Source organism: Seriola dumerili, unplaced genomic scaffold (assembly GCF_002260705.1).
Source record: "Seriola dumerili isolate Sdu_G_001 unplaced genomic scaffold, Sdu_1.0 BDQW01000113.1, whole genome shotgun sequence".
NCBI lineage: Eukaryota > Metazoa > Chordata > Actinopteri > Carangiformes > Carangidae > Seriola > Seriola dumerili.
This window is the reverse complement of record NW_019174368.1, coordinates 845,930-864,777: the sequence shown is the minus strand read 5'-3', so window position 1 is coordinate 864,777 and position 18,848 is coordinate 845,930. Positions and strand designations below refer to the sequence as shown.

Genomic DNA, 18,848 nt, shown 5'->3' with positions numbered 1-18,848 from the left:
ATACCCTCAAGGAATAGTTGTGTCCATTTTATTTTGATTTTCACCTAGCTGTAGGCCTACATTACGTAGACCACCTCAGATCTATTCTCCGTTATTTCTGTTTCTTGCTTTCCTCCGCTCTCAGACTCCTTGGTTGTTAGAGTACAACATTAAGGTTGCTCATTATTTGTATCATGTCTAAATCGGGTCTCGCTCGTTCTTTTTCTCAAAAGACATCATCGTTTTGTTGCTTTGCTTGCGAATTACACATTTGTCTTCAATTAGAAAGTGACGAGAAGAGAGGAGAGCAGGTTTCTGGTCATGTGACTCATTGTGTTTGGTCAGGTGGTGCTCAGGAGACTTGATGATCCAGGCGACATTTGGCTGGACAGGAAATGATAGATGAGAATGCATTGAAGTGCTTTGTAATTGGCCAGCATCTTCCTGTACCATTTTGACTAACTGACGGGACGTTTTCTGTCACATTTGAACCACGTGTTGCATGTGATTGGTCGGTGGGAAGGTAATGTGCTTTCTTTAATTGGTCGGAGTGGGTGAACCGTGTGTTTCCCCGGCTGTGAGCTTTTTCATGTATTTCTCTGGTAAGGTGGGACTGTTCGGACATCCTGTCTTTAGCCTCGTCCCTCTGGGGTGAAGCTGCCCTTGAAGGCTGACAAGAGATCAGCTCGACCTGTGTCCGCCATTTCTGCTAGAATCAGCCATTTGCGGGGAATCCTCCGTCATATCCTCAGATCAGCTTCAAGGAAAAACTTCCCCCTCCTCCATCCCATTGCTAGGGAGTAATGGTAGGAAGCAAGGCAGGAAGTAAGGAAACAGGTAAGGAAACAATGTGGGAAGGACGGAGGGAAGGAAGAGAGAAAGGCCTCTCTTCCACAACATTCTTCTCAGGGATGAGACTGGGTCCCGTTTGACGATGAGAGGAGTCTGGTCTTGTCCTTCCCTGACCCTCGCCTTTGTAAGACGGTGCTACTGCTGCTCCCACTTCCGCTCCCCCCATCCGCTGCACGCTCCCTCTCTCCCCGCTCCCGATCCGATCCACTTTCAGAACGCCGAGAGTTCTGGCGCGAAGGAGTGCTGGGCTGGCGGGAAAGCTGACCGTTCCTCTCATCTGAGCGGCAAGAGGTGAAATCAGGGAGAGAAGGAGTGAAACAAACCAACTACTGGTACATGTAGTGAATATATGTGTGTGTGTGTGTGTGTGTGTGTGTGTGTTTGTGTGTGTGTGCGTGTTACACACCAGCCAGTGCCTGCACAGAGGGCTGATCATGAGTACTCAGGAGCTGAGCCTGAATGGTTTCCACCACTCTTTTGAATCTGCGACTGGGACCTGAGAGGAGAGAGGATCAGCTCGTCAAAGATTTAAGGTTGCCCTGGCTGAGAGAGCATTTTTTTTAAAGTCTAGAATTAAATTGGGAGAAATTCAATCTGAAGCATATAAAGTGAACATACACATTGAAACCATATTCCATATATTCCAGGCAATAACTTTTTTGGCCACTTGGGGGCAGCGGAAACGAGCTACGTTTCTGGCCACCTAGTGAATGAAAATCCTTTCAGCTCTGTTATTGATCTCTGTTTACAGAAGAAAATGTCTCTGTTCTGAATCTGTGTTCATGAGCTAGTTGCTAACTTTGTCTGTCTGCTGGTTGGTGCAGGGATGGTAGCCTGCAGGTGCCTGTTTCAGCTGAAAACAATGCTATGGTAGTGATGACAGTAAGACAGTAGGGTTATGTACGGTGGCCCTGAGAGCTCAACACGCTGGAACTTCAGAAAACTCATGCAAATAGACAAAACACAATGAAATTCAGAAAACATCCTCATCGTGTGCATGAATGTATTATAATACATCCAGTCACAGCTTCAACAAGATACTGTGACCACACCTCTGGCCTCTGCTACTGAGGGAGGGGAGGACAACTTAGAAAGAAAAGTAGCACACTGACATACACATGCTCACCTTATATGCTATGTTACCAATCCTGTCTCTGTCTCTCACCCTTAAACATATTCTTTTACCTGCTATTAGAGTGAAGGTGACGCTGTAGATGCCCATCTCCCTTCTTCCTTCCCTCTCCGCTCGTTCCCTCTCTCGCTCTCTCTCTCCCTCGGAGAAAGCAATGTCCACCTGTGTCCACCAGTTTTCACATTAAAAATAGTCACAGCCATTTCTGCATATCTGATGGTATATGTTTCTGTTTGTGGAAACAGTAACTGTAGCGTTTTGCGGACTTTATGTAAATATACTGTATTACGGTTTTATTTCTTACATTTTTCTCCTCTATTTGCATCGATAAACCCTGACTGTTGTATAATAATATGTCTAATATTATTTCATGTGATTATAAATAAAGATTTAGAGGTAGAGGAAGAGGTATTTGCTTTTATTTTAGTTTCATAGCAGCTTTATACTTTGTTAAATTGACAAAATAAGAAGTCAGAAGCTTCTTGAAAGCATCTGTTTCTGCTTCATTCAACACTTCACTAAATCTACATGTACTGTGTTTAATGCCTAAAATAAAACACTCTGAAATGCACAGAAATGTTGACTAGAATTTGACCTAAACTTTTATCAGCGCTGAAAAGATTCAAAAATAAAATAATACCTGGAACTTGACAGGCTTCTGGAAGACAGAGGGGCCACCAGAGGACTTGTACTCTGCCCGGAAACTGTTCTGAGACACCACGCTGTGGCTGAGGGACGGGATCTGGACAGGCCAGAGAAAAGGGGTAACGTTTGGCAAAAAAGCAGATAAAGTAATGCTGGCAGTCGCAGGGGCTTCTCTGAGCTCGATTGTACTCACGGAGAGAAAGGCGTGGACGATGTCAGCCTTGATAGAGCTGAGCGGCTTGTCTCGAATCAAAACAAAGATCTGCTCCTCTTTCTCCAGGCTGATGAAGTTCCCAAACCAGGACCTCTTGGCCAGTCTGCAAATAAACAAATGTTTCACACTTTATTTTACTGACGTCAGTGAACTCACACTGCATTTATGTTCAAAATTACATTCACAGGACAGATCAAGTAAGGAGCCGTAACTTAATTTGATCTGGTGTCGAGAAATAGTACAGAGCTACGGGGAGATTACTGACGCCTCTTGGTCTGCCAGTACAAGAAAACACAAAGTCTCTGCTAGCAAACAATGCTAGAAAACTGCAGATACGTTAGCAATAGCATTCATTTGGAGTCATGTTTCTGGCCACCTCATGAATATTCGACCAGTATTCACCCTGCTTTTAGCTTTGTTGATCTTGTTAACTGAGAAAAATACTAACAAAAATGTTCGGTCTAAAGCTGACAAGGCAGTTTGTACTCAGTCAGATCAAGTTGATTCGGGATCTTGAAACCTTGAAAGCTCCAGAACAGCTACTAAATGGACCGTGTGTTGAAACTGTTTTGTCAGCTAACATAACAAACTGTTGTTGTTTTGTATTCGACAGAACAAAAAAGACAGATAAACTGGGACGTGTGGGAACTTACTCTGGACTGGACTCTGGAGTCAAACTGGACATGTCCTCTGATGTAGGGACTAAAAAAAAAGAAAAAGAGAGAAAGAAAAAGGAGAGACAAAAGGAAAAGGGCAGTGAGTCTCTCAAATTAAATTACCCTAATTACAAATGATCACAGAATCATACATTACTCAACACAGCCACAGGCTTGTTTCTTGGTAATAATAGATTCTATCTTGGATACAGATGCAGAATAGGATGAATCTGATTGTTTAAACTGTTGCCAGAGCATTAAGTTCACACTTGTGTGTCTTACCCCTTCTGTGGAACTGTAATGTCTACGCGACATAGGAAAGTGGACCCTGGGGTGAGATTGGCTACAGCTATCGGAGATGTCGCCAACTTCCTCACCCGCTGAGCCCTGATTGGAGCAGCACCTGGTCCAGCCCACCGATTAAGCTGATCCTGGCAAGCCTGTCATTCAGCGCAGCTGACAACCACAGATCGTCAACGCACCTCCTGTGATTGTAGGACTTTGCTGAGATTGTTTCAGACTTTGTGAACTAGCATTGAGGTACGAGTTGGACTATTTGAGGACTGGGCGCGGGCTCAGAGAAAGCTACAACTGTCAAAACTCTTTATGTTTCGACCCACTAGGAGCAGGGGTGCTGTTTGGCTGTTTTGTTTGGTTTGGTTTTATTTCCAATCTGGCAGTTACATCTGGTTCCATGTTGAGCTGGGTTGTAACAAATTAAAACTCATTTTTAAGACGTAACATTATCTCGACTAATTAGTGGAGAGGATTCACACCAAATTCAGTCATCGTTCACTTTGTCTTCAGCTTCGCTCACCTTGCAGTTTGCGCCGATGGAAGCGTGGCGAGCCCAGCAGGTTGTTTTTGAATGAGTTGAGCCTTGTTCTCCAGTGGGCGGAGCTTGAGGCGGCCATCCCGCCACTGCCGCCCGGGCTGGAGGGCGGGGTCAGCGACAGCGATGCCCCGCCGGCTCCGTCTGCTCTGGAAGAAGAAGACGACGAGGAAGAGGAGGGAGGGGTGGTGGAGGAAGGGTGTTGGATTTGGTGCACAGGCGTGCCCAGTGGGGTGGGTAGTGGTGAGCCCTGTGGCGTGACCTGCGAAACAGGAGGAGGGGTGGCAGAGGAGTTAGAGGACGAGTGGACGTTCTTGGACTTGAAGACAGATGGAGAGGGGAAGTTGAAGAAGCGTGGGATGGGAGAGAGGAGCGGGGATGGAGATGGGGAAGGGGAACGTGGAGCCTGAAGAGGGAGGGACTTCATGGAGTGAAGCTGGGGCCGTTCAGCGGGGCCCTTTGAGGGCAGGGTCTGGGTTTTTGGGTCAGGCGTTGGGCGGGTAGGCCGAGAGGTGGTAGCACTTCCTGGTTTGGGGTCTTTGGAGGAGGAAGCGGAGGTGACTTCTGATTGGCTGAAAGTGAAGACCGGGCTCTGATAGGCAGACAGAGAAATATGGGGAGAAGGAGGGAAAGAGGGATGGACAGAAAGTAATGGTCATGAATTATGATTCATGGACACAATTCTTCAACAAGCCTCGATCAGATGTACCAAAGGGAATCTGAATTTTTATCTCTAGCCTTAGATACAATTATGTGTGTGCGTTTTAGTCCTTTTCATTGTCCCCATGTGTACACAGACTTTTGTAGGAGGCAGCACAGTGTGTCCATGAAATGAGAATGTGCATGGCTGACAATGTGATACTATGATGGAGAAGCATGACCAGCAGTGACAGTCTGAGCCGGAGAGAAAATAGATCATCACAGGAAATTTGTTTTTGTGTTTTTGATGGCCAAAACTGATATTTATATAATGAAGCAGCCGATGATGTTTACTATAGTGTGTCGGCTATATGCTGTTAATGTCCAATAGAATTGATACTACTTTCATGTTTGTACTGTAAATATAAAGCTTCTAGCAGCAGTCAGTTAATTTACATACTGAAAGGTCCATATTTTACACCTTTCCTGTGTTACATTTGAAGCGTTGATCCATAAGTGCTAAGCTAAGAGAACCAGCTGCTGGTGGTTGCCTCATATTTACAGTGCAGACATAAGAGTGGTATTGATCTCATGTAACTCAGGTCAAATCCTATTTCTTACTCTGGTTATTGATACATGATGCAGTCAGTAAACATCAGTGTCACAAACGTATAACATTAAATAATGCACGCTGGAGAAATATGGCATTAATACAGCAGTTGCTTCTGTATGTGACTAAATGTGATTGAAATGCTTCCTTCACTGCGGTGCACACAGAAAAATGGAGGTAAAGTCGACCAGAGAGGAGAAAAGAAAAGCTCTGATAATGTAAAGTAGAGTTGAACAGAGCAGGGTAGAACAGAGTAGAACGAAGCTCTTACCCTGGGACTGCTGATTGGACTGGAGGACAGACCTGTGGACGCCCCGCTGACTGAACGAGACCTTTTGAAGACAGCAACAAGAGTCATCGAGGTGAATCAGACATTCAGCAATCAAAAGACCATTCTGTAGTTTATAATCTTAAAGTTATGATTATTATTCCCATGTGTAATTGTGATATTAATTTGACTACTGCCAAAATTTTCAATCAGCTAAAAAATGTCATGATACATTAGTGTTGGTTCATACCTCTGGCTGTGTGCATTAGTGTCCAGGGCCCTGCGAGGTGGCGTGGGAGACCCCTGTTCTGTGACACTGAGGACTTCCAGACTCTTCCTCTCTGGACGACAGCGGCCATGACGTGTCAACATGGGGGAGTCCACACGCTTCCTGGGCGGGTCTTGGAGGAGAGAAATATTATTAAAAGAGGATGGAAAATGGAGATGGGAAAAAATATTTACATCTTATAAAGTTGTAAAGTTTGAACTGTATTTATGGTGAAAGAGCAACACTTCTCACCAACGTCATTTCTGGGTGGCAGATCCTCGTCCTCACAGCTGGGGTATCGCTCCTTCCTGTCCAACAGGAGGTAGTAGATCATCTTCTCCTGGTTCTCCCTGCAGAAAGAGACGCAGAGAGACACAGAGATCAAAGGTTAGAGACAAAGACAGAAGACACAGAAAGATTGAGGCTTTTCAGGGTCGTCACAACTCTTCTGACAACTATTGAGTGTCTGTAAATAATGGCAAAACTTGTAATTACTGGCCATTGCATTGTTTCAAACTATTCAACACAGTTCTCAGTTGACATTTTTGTTTTGCCTTAATTAGCCCACAAACTAATTTAGCAAAATATCTATTGTTAATGTTAACAAGGGTCACCGCAACTGTAGCACAATTTAAACCTGCTTTTATAGATCTGGCCACTCGGGGCAGGGTAACAACCTGTAAAGATAACATTGACATACTGGCACCAAAGTCCAACTGAAATCACATTTCCTTATCCCTTTTTATAGTCTGAAATAATTGTTGACAGTATAGTATTTTTAAAAGAAAGCAAAATGGTCTCTGTGGAAATATCAGAAATACTCCTTTTTGTTTACATACACAACATTCGCATTTTCAGCTACTTATGTACCAGTCTAAAAGAAACATTTCAAGTTCAGGATTCTTCTTTTCTTTTACTCAAAGCTAACCAGCTAGCTCTGGCTCGGTTGGCTAATCTTATCAATTTCCGATACCGAGTCACTGTCGCATCCAGTCTGCCCTGAATACGTAGTGCTGCTCAGAGGGCGTATTATAACCTCTTGTATTATAAATGCAATGATGGTTGAAGCTCTTGACAAGGCTGGTAAGTAAACAGTTGTTAATGGCAACGTTGACTATGTAGCAATAGCCTTCACAAACCCGCCCTCAACTGACGATCTGAAGACCAATATTTAGCTCTATCATGGGTTCTCACTATAAGGGCGGCTCTCCACTGTGTTCACCAGATAGTCGCTAAAGTTGTCTGTCTGCTGTTTGTTGCTGGGCAGGTAGCACCTGCACACATAGTCATTTCATCCCTGGTTACTATAAAAATATTTATTGGTGCAGCTTTTAATCTGAATGCCTCACATTTGTTTGCTTTTCTTGTTGAACAGGACTGCACTACTGCTGCTGCTGCTGCTGCATTGTGAATAGTGAGAAGTCAGATCAGTTTGGAATATAAAGGATGGGCGGACAAAAAGAGAGAGAGAGATAAAAGAGGCATTGTTGATATTGTTGCTCTTGTTCTTGTCATTCCAGGCAGATTAATGATGTAAGTAACTGACTGGCCACAACAAGACAAAAAACACAATGAGAGAGAATTTAGTTAAATATACACACAATTATAACTTTTTTATTTTAGCATGAATACAAGCACACCTGTATTTGCAAACTGCATATGGCCTCAGCGAGACTTCATGTCTGTGTTCTGTGTATATTAAACTCATAGGCAGGGGTCAGTAGATACAACTGAGACATAGCTGTATGTTTACCAGCCGTGGTAGTGAGGCTGGTATTGTTTTCACCTTGTCAGACTGTGTATGTGTGTCATCATGGCAAAGTGTTGTCCTGGAGACACCTACTATAGCGGGAACTACCACAGAGACAGTTTTGAATACTTTGGCAGGTGTTTATGTCTTTGCCACCACGATAGTGTCACAACCATGAAAGATACCGTCACAAAACTTTACAGGTGTGTGGTTAAGATCGATATGAAGGCCACGTTTGAAGATGGGTGTAGTCTGACCCATGAGTACTGAGCTCTCATGTATGTACGGATTCTTATTGCCTTATATCACAGCATATTTGCTTCTCAACATTTAAAGTGGAAATGTTTGATGGGTTATATTTACTCACTCCTCACTTGTAAGGTCCTGTGTGAGTTTGACCCGGTCTCTGAAGCACCCTAAAGAGTACATGCTCTCCAGCACGTCAGGGTCCAGCTCTGTTAAGGACAGGATCCTCTTCACACACACACGACGAGGAGGCGGCTGCTCTGGGCAAGGCTCATTACGACCACTCCTGACAGGAAAACATCAGTGTGTGTAGTTAGTATGTACAGTTAGACACATTAGGTTCTAACTGTAAAAGTTCACAGCAAGCATTGATAGACAGTAAGGTCCTACAATACACAGATTTAATGTCCACTGAGGGAGAAGTAAATGTAAAATTCCCAACAAAGGAAGGATACCAATATAGGTTGGTATGACACTAGGCTGATTTAATTCAAAAATGAATGTGCAACTTACTGGTACCAGGCGTGTTTCTGTATTGCTTCTAGCTGTAATCATAAAAAAAACAAAAAAACAAGACAGTATTAAAGCACTGATTGACATGAAAACATGCCCTCCCATTGTTACAGCTGATTTAACCCTGCAATAACAGCAATAAAATAAAGACGAAGCGTCTACTGTACAACTGAACACTGGGCGAACACTGCTTATGGAAGGCTTAAGCTTGTAATGTTTAGTTTAGCTGCTCTGGAAAGTTGCATATGTGTTTCAGGAGCCTTTTAAAGTTTTAATGTGTCCAATACTTTGGTTTATGAGCAAATACCTGCAAAGCGAATGACATTCCCATCAGCCTCAGCTGTGCTGTGTTTAGTGCTAATTAACAAATGTTAGCATGCTGAGTGAGATGGCGAACATGGTAAACACTACACCTGCTTCACATCAGCATGTTAGCATTGCCACTGAAAAGATGGCAGCATGCTGACATTAGCTTTTAGCTCTAAGCACCTCTGTGTCTAAGTAAAGCCTCAAGGCCACTAGCTGCAGGCTGTAGACTCCTGCTTCTACATTTCATGACCCCAGGAGAAGTTTACTCCAGCACTCCTAAATCCCCTGGTGCATTATATACTCTGTACAAGTCCCCTCTCTGCATTAGGACTGCATACAGTGTTAGCCATCGCATCAGTGCTGCACAGTGTCTCTTGGGGAGTGGAGTACTTGAACAGCTGCAGTTCTGCAATAATGTAAAAAGTCAAAAGTGGGGCTACCGTGAACACTATATTTGTGCATCTGCAGACAGGAGAGTGGCTTGCAGCTGCACGCAGTCAAAGCTTTGCATTCGTTAACTCGGTTATGAAGTGCTATATGCTGCACAGAGGAGACACTCCAACCCACTCCCTAACCGATAAGAATATGATGAAAAACTGAAGATGTCCTGGTTGGTTTCCTAATGCTCTGCTTGTTAACTGAAGATATTCTGGTTTGAAATCTGTCTCCTTGCGTAGTGGGTGGTTTCCATGGAGGGAACTAGCAGACAGGCAGACAGAGAGAGAGACAGTCTGACCTGGTTTCAGGCTTCATTAATCAACAGCTCTTCAGACAAACCCACAGCTTTGATTAAATCTGCTCTGTTTTAGCCGAATGACTAACTGACCAGACTTTTTCCTTTCTTGTCCTTACTTTACAGCACCATGCCAACCACATTATCACAGTTGCCTCTGTCTTTTCTGTCTGATAACCAGGAATTCATTTCCAACCCCACACGCCTGCTTTATCCCAGCTTCCTTTTATAACCTGCAGCCGAGTGCAGTGGAATTTCTTCGAGCAGTCCTTTCACTCAGTCATTCATTTATTCATTCACTCACCCTCCCCTCCCCTCCCTTCTGTCTCTCCCTGGACTGACAGTCTCTTTTCAAGCCTTGCTTTCAGTATGGAAAGTTGACATTTGGGTGAAAAGGAAAAGAGCCTTCTTTTCAGCAACTTCATCCATCCATCCATTCATATTGTACATGCATATACCTTTCTTCCTCCCTACATCCTCTCTACATCTTGGTCTCTTCTCCTCGTAAACTGCTAACTTTCCTCTGAGGACGGAAATAAAAAGTCCTGTCGTGGCTGACTAGACCTCCTCCTGCCTGTAAGCAATACCTTAAGCTCATCCTTGCGCTCTGTTCCTTCCACCTTCCTCATCCTCTCTCCATCGTCCTCCCTCTGTCAGGGTTCATTTCTGTCACATCTCGAAACAAAGCCTGGGGCTGGGGCTTTTATTTTCTTTCCTTCCTCCCTGTTAAATGCCAAGCTTATGCTTGGTGTGCTGTAGAACTGATGTGGTGCAACACGAGCAGCAACGATTGACCATTTGAAAAGCCCCAACCCAGGTAGCAAAATAAATCCAGCCCATGCTTGTTTTCTGCACGCCTGGTTCCACGCCCCATATACAGCATGATTGTCAGATACTACAACCACATCTGGGCCTATTCTGGCGTACACACACTAAATCTTGCGGCTGTCAATACCGGAGTATAACAGCCAGAATCTGCACAGATATGGGCCAGACTCGGGCCGAGGACCCAGGCGTATGTTGGGCCAGATGTTTCATTTTGCTATCTACCTTCTTATGTCCTGCTGCTATGCCTGGAAGGAGATTTACCTCTTAGATTTCTGTATAATTCCTGGAACAATTAGCCCTTTATTTCAAACAGAGGCATACAAAAGCACATTTCTAGACAGTGACCAATGTTTCTGTCGGCTGAAATGACAACTCTTGCAGACAGATTTTACCAGCTGTATCGAGTTTTTTTTATGTTTTACAGTGGACTTGTTTTAAAAGGAGAACCCTATAAAAGAGTCTTGGCTGTATACAGGATATTGTGCTAAAAGACTGAGGCTAAAGCTGCATGTCCCAGACAAAATTTCAGCATCCCCACCAGTGGATGATCCATATGGAAGATGTGGAAATAAAAAAAATAAAAACAGTATTGTTCTTTTATTGCAGTGTAGAGCTAGTTAATCCTTGTATTGCTAGGGAGGCTCAGATTGTATACTTATAAACAACTCAGAGATTATATTTTCACTTTTAACCTTACAAGAGAAAAGCTTTTAGGACATAGACTCACTAACGGGTTTGCGCTAACATAATGCTATCTTGGGCAACATTGTTTGTATGGTTGGTTGATGCAGTGAAAACTTCCTGGAATGCAATAAAGAGCAGTAGACAGCTGCTAATGTCCAGAGCTGGTACGACAGGAAGTCGCCACCACAGGGAACACTATCTGAGGGGTTAACAGACTTCAACGCAAGACCATGGGTATGCTATTTTAACATGACCTGTAACCCTACAAAATAATGTATGTTCGTCCAGGCTCCTTGACCCTATCAGTAAGGCAGGTGTACAGCTGTTGGTAGTTAGCACATCGGGTCGGGAATGCTAACGTTTGCAGCTATGGCAGCACTTTGTTTAATTCATTCTTAACACGTATGCTCTTGTGTTGTTAGTTTTGGAAAATCCAAGCTCTAAACACACTGAGTATCACTCTTACTACAGCCCCATGCCCCAGAGATCTAAATCTTGACAGGTCAGCCGGTTGCTAAGCTCTGACTTTTTGCATGAGTTTTGCAAATGGTCAGTTTTGTTCATCATGGCCACGATTGTGGATGTGATGGCTGCTCTTCTGGGTCCTCTGTGAGGAGTGCACCAAAATAAATATACAGTACCTTCAGTAAGTAGGCTCATGTATACTGTTTCACTCTTTGACTTGCTGAGTCATGTTGATAGTGTCTGATATTCCTCTCCTCCCACTGACTGACATGATGAAACAATGCCCCTATACATACATTAGATTTTTCTACAATAGATTATTTTTATTGATCATTTTTTGCCAATATCCTCTATTATTGTACAACCTACTCAAAATGTCATATCTCATCATTGCACTGCAGTGTATTGACACTATAAATGAAAACGTGCATCTCATTTTGTACCTCATCAACTTCGACAATGGAGTTTTATTATTGTTCATTGATGGATCCACGGACCATGACCCTGCCACAGACCCAGACGTTCAAAGTGCATCCCTTCTTTAAGGGTTTTATTTTTCAGTCTCCCTCCTCCCCACGATCTCCCCCTCCTCACCGTGAGTCTCTTGTCAGGGTTGACTTCTATCATCCCCTTCAGCAAAGCTTGGCAGTCAGGAGGTATAAAGTGGGGCATGTGGAACACTCCGCTCTTCACTTTCTCTAGAAGCTGCCGCAGGTTGTCGTGGTCGAAGGGCAAGGCACCCTGGGAAGGGATGGGGAGACACAGGGAGAGGAAGAACAATGATGAGAAAAGGAAACGACTATAGGACTGTATATTTTTAAAGATAAAGGAATAGTTCAACATTTTGGGAAATACTTATTCGCGTTCTTACAGTTGGTTAGCTTAGCTTAGTTTAGCTTAGCTTAGCTTAGCGTAAAGACTGAAAACAGGGTGAACAGCTAGCCTGGCTCTGTCCAGAGGTAACAAAATCCACCCACCAGCACCTCTAGAGCTGACACATGAACACGTTATACTGTATGTTGTTTGTTCAATCCGAGCTTTAGAGGAGCTTGTGGGCGGATTTCGCTGCCTTTGTCAAACTAATCCTTTTAAGGTACCCTGTGGAGTTTTCTTGCAGACAAAGATAGCTACGTCTTTACAAACTTCATTGTATCTGTATTTTAAAAAAATGTATTTTTTGCCTCTGTGTTCACTAACAGCCTTTTTCTTCCCTGTTTTGTGTTGGTGCACTGCTACGGTTGTTGGCACGTTACCACCGCCAACTGTCAATCAGGAAAAATGTGTGAAATCGTGTATTGTGTGGCCCACACGCTCACGTATCCTCACAACCCTCACAAGGGCCGTCGAGCACAAGATACAAACAAAACAATTCAATCATCAAAACGTGGCCAAAAGCTCCATGAGGTACCTTTAATACTGCATACTGATAAGCTGACAGTCGGACTTGCAAGAAAACCATGTATAAAGTTCAATGTGAATATTGTTCTACACGAGATGAAAGGCAGGAATCAAAGGGGAAAGACGAGCAGCTAATAACTGGTAGAAAAAAAATAATAAAAGGATGTTCTTACCACAAGAAGAGCAAAGAGGATGACTCCACAACTCCAAACATCTGCCCTGCGACCATCGTACTTCTCCCCCTGATACATGAACGCAAGGACAGGGAAGCATTAGGAATGCAAACACACACACATACACACACACACATACACACACACACACTCAGAGGGAGGTAACTTACCCTTATGACCTCTGGGCAAGCATAATGCGGGGATCTGTAAAGACAGAAGAGGGAAATGATTAAATGATTGAATTCACGTGTGCATAGGGCGCTGATTAATGTGAAACTCTAGCCTGAGTGTACAAAAAACAAGCACACCTGCTCTTTTATCCATGGAGTAGAGTGAATAGGTGAATCCAAGTGAGAGCTACAATCCCTTACTAATTTTATCTGTTAAATCCATGTTCCTCCTGACGGGCAGATGGTTTAAAAATGTTTAAGCTTCTGATGAATAAAGCTATTGATTATGTAAAAAAGAAGCACAGTAGGGCATGAGTGGATGTTCCTAATGTTCTGCACACATGTTGATGATGTATCACACATATGGAGACAAGCAAGAGTGAACCTCGTACTCACCCACAACTGGTTTCCAGCAGGCTGTCTCCGACTTGTAGCGAGGCCATGCCGAAGTCTGCTATCCTGATGTTGTTCTTCTCATCCAGGAGAAGATTCTCTGGCTTCAGGTCTCTGTGACTGCACACACACACACACACACACACACACACACACACGATATTTAAGTAGAGTTTGATGACAACTGTACTGTTACTTGAGTTGGATTTTAAATGCAGGATTTTAACTTGTACTGGTACTATTGTATTTTAATGTTTTTTCCACCAGTAAAGAACCTTTCTTTGTGTGACTCTATAGTCAGTATGAACAACTCCATCAATGTGTTGCATTAAATGATAGCAGAGGATCTAGGAATTATTTTCTAATAGCTTATAAAATAAATGACTTATGAATCAATTTAAAGAAGATATAACGGAAAGTGTCTCACAGACCATATGGAGTGACTGTGGCAGAAGTCGAGGGCAGAGATGATTTGTCTGAAGAACTTCCTGGCCTCTTTGGGGGTCAGCCTGCCCTTCTTCACCAGGTAGTCAAACAACTCTCCGCCAGACACATGCTCCAAAACCAGGTACCTGAGAGAGACAGGAGGGCAGCGAGGTCAGAGAGGTGAAAACAAGGGAAGGGACATTCATGCTCTTAAGTCACTGCTGCCTCCTCTATACATGCAAAAGCATCCACACTTAAAAACACACTCACAACCTTGTATATCTTTAATGTCATGTGGTTATTTATCTCAGTCTTGTCTTACAGAAGCTTTTTTCCCTTTCAGATTCAAGGTTGTTTCTGCTCTGGCAGAGACCCAGAGAGAGAGGATTGGAAAAAAAAAAAAAAAGTCAGCAGAAAGAAGAAAGATAAAGAAATACTCACAGATATTTGTTATTCTCATAGACATCATGCAGCTTCAGAACATGGGGGTGCTCTATTAGTTTAAGAATAGCTATTTCTCTCTCCACCTGGATAGACAGAGGGAGGGCGAGATGTGGAGAAGGAGAGAGGAGGAGGAGAAGGGAGGTTAAAAATGATGGGAACGGAAATATAAAAAGGAAGAAGGAAGTATATATCAGAGTTAGGTAGAATGTGGAGCAGAAGGAGACAGTATTAAATGTTTCTGTAAGTTTTTTAGTATTGACTTCAAGGCAGAAACAAGTTTAGTAAATGCAGGGTCATGTACCACCGCAAGCTAGCACACCGTTTAGCTACAGACATATTTAAAAGTAAAGTTGTACTAATTTTTATATAAACAATGAACTTAATAACTATGTTTCATGTGCCACTCTTATAGACAAACCGACCAACTCTGCAGCTCCTCTTAGCTTCTTTTTAGCTTCATTGCCCACAACCTTTCTCTTTTCTGATGACAACACGGTTTACAAACCAGCTGTAAGATGACTGCCTAGCATCAAATCTCAGATAGACAAAGTTAGCGACCAGGTGCTGAACGTAGCTAGTGAAGCATTTAGCAGCTAACAAGCTGGATATTTCCCTCAGGAGCTGGTTCAGATCAAAACATAGCTAAAAGATGAGTGAGTGTTAAACTTAAATTTCCTTGGTGGTGGAAAAACAGCTCCAAATGAATGCTAATGTTGCTCCTTGTCTGCTCTGCTAAGATTACTAGTTGCTGATATTAACTTTAAAATGTGAAATTATGCTTATGTTGTGTTTACAACCTGTCGTAGTTATGACAGATAAGACATAATCTGTTTATCTATGATATGATGAGCAGGAAGACAAAAAAGCGACAAAGCCACATGTAAAGCACCAACATTAAAAAGCTACTTCACTTCCTTGTAGTGGTCCTTTACCTCTTTGTAAGTTTTGCTATTGCTAAATAGCCAGTGTTAGCATTAACAGCTGTTTACTTACCAGTCTTGGTAAGAGCTTCAGTCATCATTGCATTTACAAGTCAAGAGGTTATAATATGCCCTCTGAGCAGGGCAATGCAGACTGGACGCTCCAGTGACTCGGCATTGGGAAGTGACAAGATAGTGTGATAGTCTGGTTAGCATGCTAACTTGAGTAGAGGAAAAGAAGTGATAGAAATAGAAGCACAAAAAGAGGTTTGCTTTCAACCAGTGGAGACAGTGAGTAAAGGAATTAGGTTTTTTTCTAGACTGTTAAGTAAATAGCTGTTAATGCTAACATTGGCTATGTAGCAGTAGCAAAACTTACTAATAGCTCCTTTCAATGTGCTTTAGCTGACCTTCCCAGCCAAAGCTAACAGGCAGCAGCCCAGCAATGCAGTTACTGGCAGTTAGCAGTAGGCAATGGGCAACTTTCCAAAGCAATACAAATCAGCACTACTGTATAAACCAGAGGACTGAGGACCAGAGGCATGACCAGGGCTGAAAGGTGACTTTTTTTTTTGCACTTGTTACCAATATCTGTCATCCGGTCAAAGAAATAAACTGAAATTTTACCAATTTTATGTGGTTTAACCTACAGAAACGTATCTACAAGTGTCTGATTCTCTAATCCCAGGTTTTAATTAAATCATTGTTATTGAGATACTGATATATTTGTATGTACTAAAACAAATGATACCACAACATCTTCCTTGTTTCTAAAGTTTTCCCTGCACAACCTGCTGTGTTTTAAAAAAAAAAAGAAAAGACAAAGACTGCACAAAACTTCAAGTAATCAGCCACATTAGAAACACCAGCTTATAAAACCTATTTAATTATTTTTTTTATTTCAGTCCAGTGTGTTTCAGCTGCAGCAGCTTTCATCAGAGGGGCTTAATTAGCAGACTGAAATCATCTCTATTGTTCGGTACACAGAAGCAGTGCCCACACACTCGGCAGCTCCAAGTTACAACACACTGATGGGCTTTTCTTGACAAAAATAAAGACTCTATTTCTGTAGGTTGGAGAGTGCAAGCCTAACATGATTTGAGCCTATAGCGACCATAATTGCTGCCAGACTACTGGCCCAGTCGACGCAGCGCATAGATAGATAGATAGATAGATAGATAGATAGATAGATAGATAGATAGATAGATAGATAAGTGCTGTACCTTCATTAGAACTGATTCAGAGAGTTTCTCTCTGTTGACAATCTTTATGGCCACCTTCTGTCCTGTTATACAGTGGACACCCAACTTCACCAGCCCTGCAGATCCAAAGAGGAAGAGAGAGAGGGAGAGAGGGGAAGCAAATGTTTGAATATCAGAAATCAACATTCAGTGTGAAAACTGGAAGGAAGGGGTGTCATAAATAATTCAAAAGGCTTTACTGACATTGTCACAAACATTGGCCAAACTCAGCTCAACAAAAGACTGATTGGAATATTTGTTAGAGGCCCGCTGATGTCTTCTCCCTCACCAAATACTAAAAAATGGACCCTGTAATGAATTTCAGATCGTAGCAGAATAAAACCACTGAAGATAAGAAGACATGCAACAAGGATGATGATTAAACCATGAGCTCTGAATATCATAGGAATGTTAAAGGGTGTGTAAGACCCTGGAATCAGCTGATGCACCTCGCAGACAGTCTTATCTGCCTTGCTGCAAGACTCGAGGTAATGTAGGAGGTTCCTACCTGTCTGTCCCTTCCCGAGGGTCTTCTCCAGCCTGTAAGGCCCCACGTACTGGCTGGACTGGCCCACCGTCAGCTCCTTGCTGCTCATCCTTCCCGAGATGAAATTCCTATTCCTGATATAAGGCAGATCAAGATAGTGCTCGGTGCTGCTCCGTGCGTAATGCCGTAACGCACATCACAGTCGGCGGTGGAGAGGAGAGGAGAGGAGAGGAGAGGATAGGAGAGGAGAGGAGAGGAGGTGCGGAGGACTGGTCGTGATCTAAAGCCGGGCCCTGCAGGCTACTCCCATGCACTTGTTTGTCATGCGGTCAGGTCCGTGCTGGGAGTTTCCACTCTATAAGGCCTAGAATAAAGTATTTTCCAGTACCGGGTTGTGTCTCTTTCACTACAGCAGCATCATTCAGAGGGAAGGTAGAAAAGATCAGCAAAGAAAGGGACGTTGTGAGGTTTGGCCGGAGCCAGTGAATAGTACATCAAACCCACCCCTGCTATAAATAACAGTAGTTTAAAGCTGATTGATCCTATATAGCTTATGCAGCTGGACAAAAGTGGAGCAGAAAAGAAAAAAAAATCTCATTCAGACCTGGACAGGAAGGCTACATTTGCCACAGATTGATTTCTGTTGGAGCAGAGTCTCAAATATCCCAAGTCAGAATGCCCTGATTGAATCCATTCTCTGATCGATATCAGGGACCCCCCTCCTCGCTGCTGCTACCGTCCGAAAATGTTTTCATAATTCGCCCTTTTTTTTTTCCTCAAGCCAGGCCCCGTTTGGTCAGGATCTGCCTTCCTGTGCAGACGCGGCGTTGTCCAGATAATAATCTATTATCACAACAGCATCAGCAAGAAGAATGGGTTTTCCAATATCCGGTGCACACTTTGGCTCACCCCCTCCCCGGCCCTGCATCAGGAAATAGAGGAAGAGGGGGGAGAGCATCAAAAAGGCAAACAGCCTCGGGCAGACCGGGCCAGACAGGCGAAATGCGCCCGCGGTCAGGACAGCTGCAGCGGGGAGAGGTGCGCTCGGTGTGCCGGGGTACGATCAGCGCTCGGCCCGGTGATTAATCCTGTTTCTAGAAACAACAAGCATCCTCAGCTGGTTTGGTGATAGCCGACTCCCCGCCTCTCCTCCCTCTGCTCCCTCTTCCTCCCTCCCTCTCCCTCTCCCTCTCCCACTCTCTCTCTCTTCCTCTCTGTCTCTGTTTCTCTCTGCCCCTGGCCGGCTATGCTCATGATATCACCACATCTCCTCCCTCAGCCGGAGCTACACTGTTGCTGAGCGCACAAGTAGGCTTGCAAAAAAATTAAAAAAAAAAAATCGCCTTGGAGAAAATAATCTCTCAGGTTGTCAGAAGTTACGCGCATCCACTGGAGTGTTCATCATTCACGGGATGGCCTCCTCCACCCCGCTGCTGCTACTGCTGCTGCTGCTGCTGCTGCTTCTCTTTCTCTTTTTCCCCCACTCCTCCTTCTGCTTCTCTCCAGCTTCCCTCTCTTCATCGGTCAGCATCAGCATCCGGGTTCCGCTTCTCCCTCCCCACCTCTCCACTCC

General features: G+C 43.7%; 1 protein-coding gene across 1 annotated transcript; it reads right to left on the bottom strand.

Moving 5' to 3' along the window:
• Window positions 1-884: 884 nt before the first annotated feature.
• LOC111223691 (serine/threonine-protein kinase BRSK1-like) lies at window positions 885-17,384 on the bottom strand. The gene is made up of 20 exons (XM_022747928.1): window positions 17,297-17,384; window positions 16,771-16,865; window positions 14,625-14,710; window positions 14,189-14,329; window positions 13,761-13,877; window positions 13,365-13,398; window positions 13,195-13,263; window positions 12,218-12,364; window positions 8,605-8,636; window positions 8,213-8,377; window positions 6,348-6,445; window positions 6,078-6,228; window positions 5,831-5,891; window positions 4,296-4,902; window positions 3,476-3,524; window positions 2,802-2,925; window positions 2,604-2,705; window positions 2,017-2,125; window positions 1,238-1,327; window positions 885-1,108 (listed from the first exon to the last, which is right to left on the bottom strand). The coding sequence occupies exons 1-20, from the start codon at window positions 17,382-17,384 to the stop codon at window positions 885-887; spliced, it is 2,589 nt and encodes an 862-aa protein (XP_022603649.1).
• Window positions 17,385-18,848: the final 1,464 nt, after the last annotated feature.

Bases quoted from the DNA above. Each gene is read 5' to 3' on its own strand.
- LOC111223691 (XM_022747928.1), bottom strand. From the start codon at position 17,384: ATGAGCAGCAAGGAGCTGACGGTGGGCCAGTCCAGCCAGTACGTGGGG. The intron at 14,711-16,770 runs GTACAGCACTTA...CTGTCTATCCAG, and splicing joins CTGAATCAGTTCTAATGAAG to GTGGAGAGAGAAATAGCTAT. The intron at 2,126-2,603 runs GTATTATTTTAT...TGGTGGACACAG, and splicing joins AGAAGCCTGTCAAGTTCCAG to GTGGACATTGCTTTCTCCGA.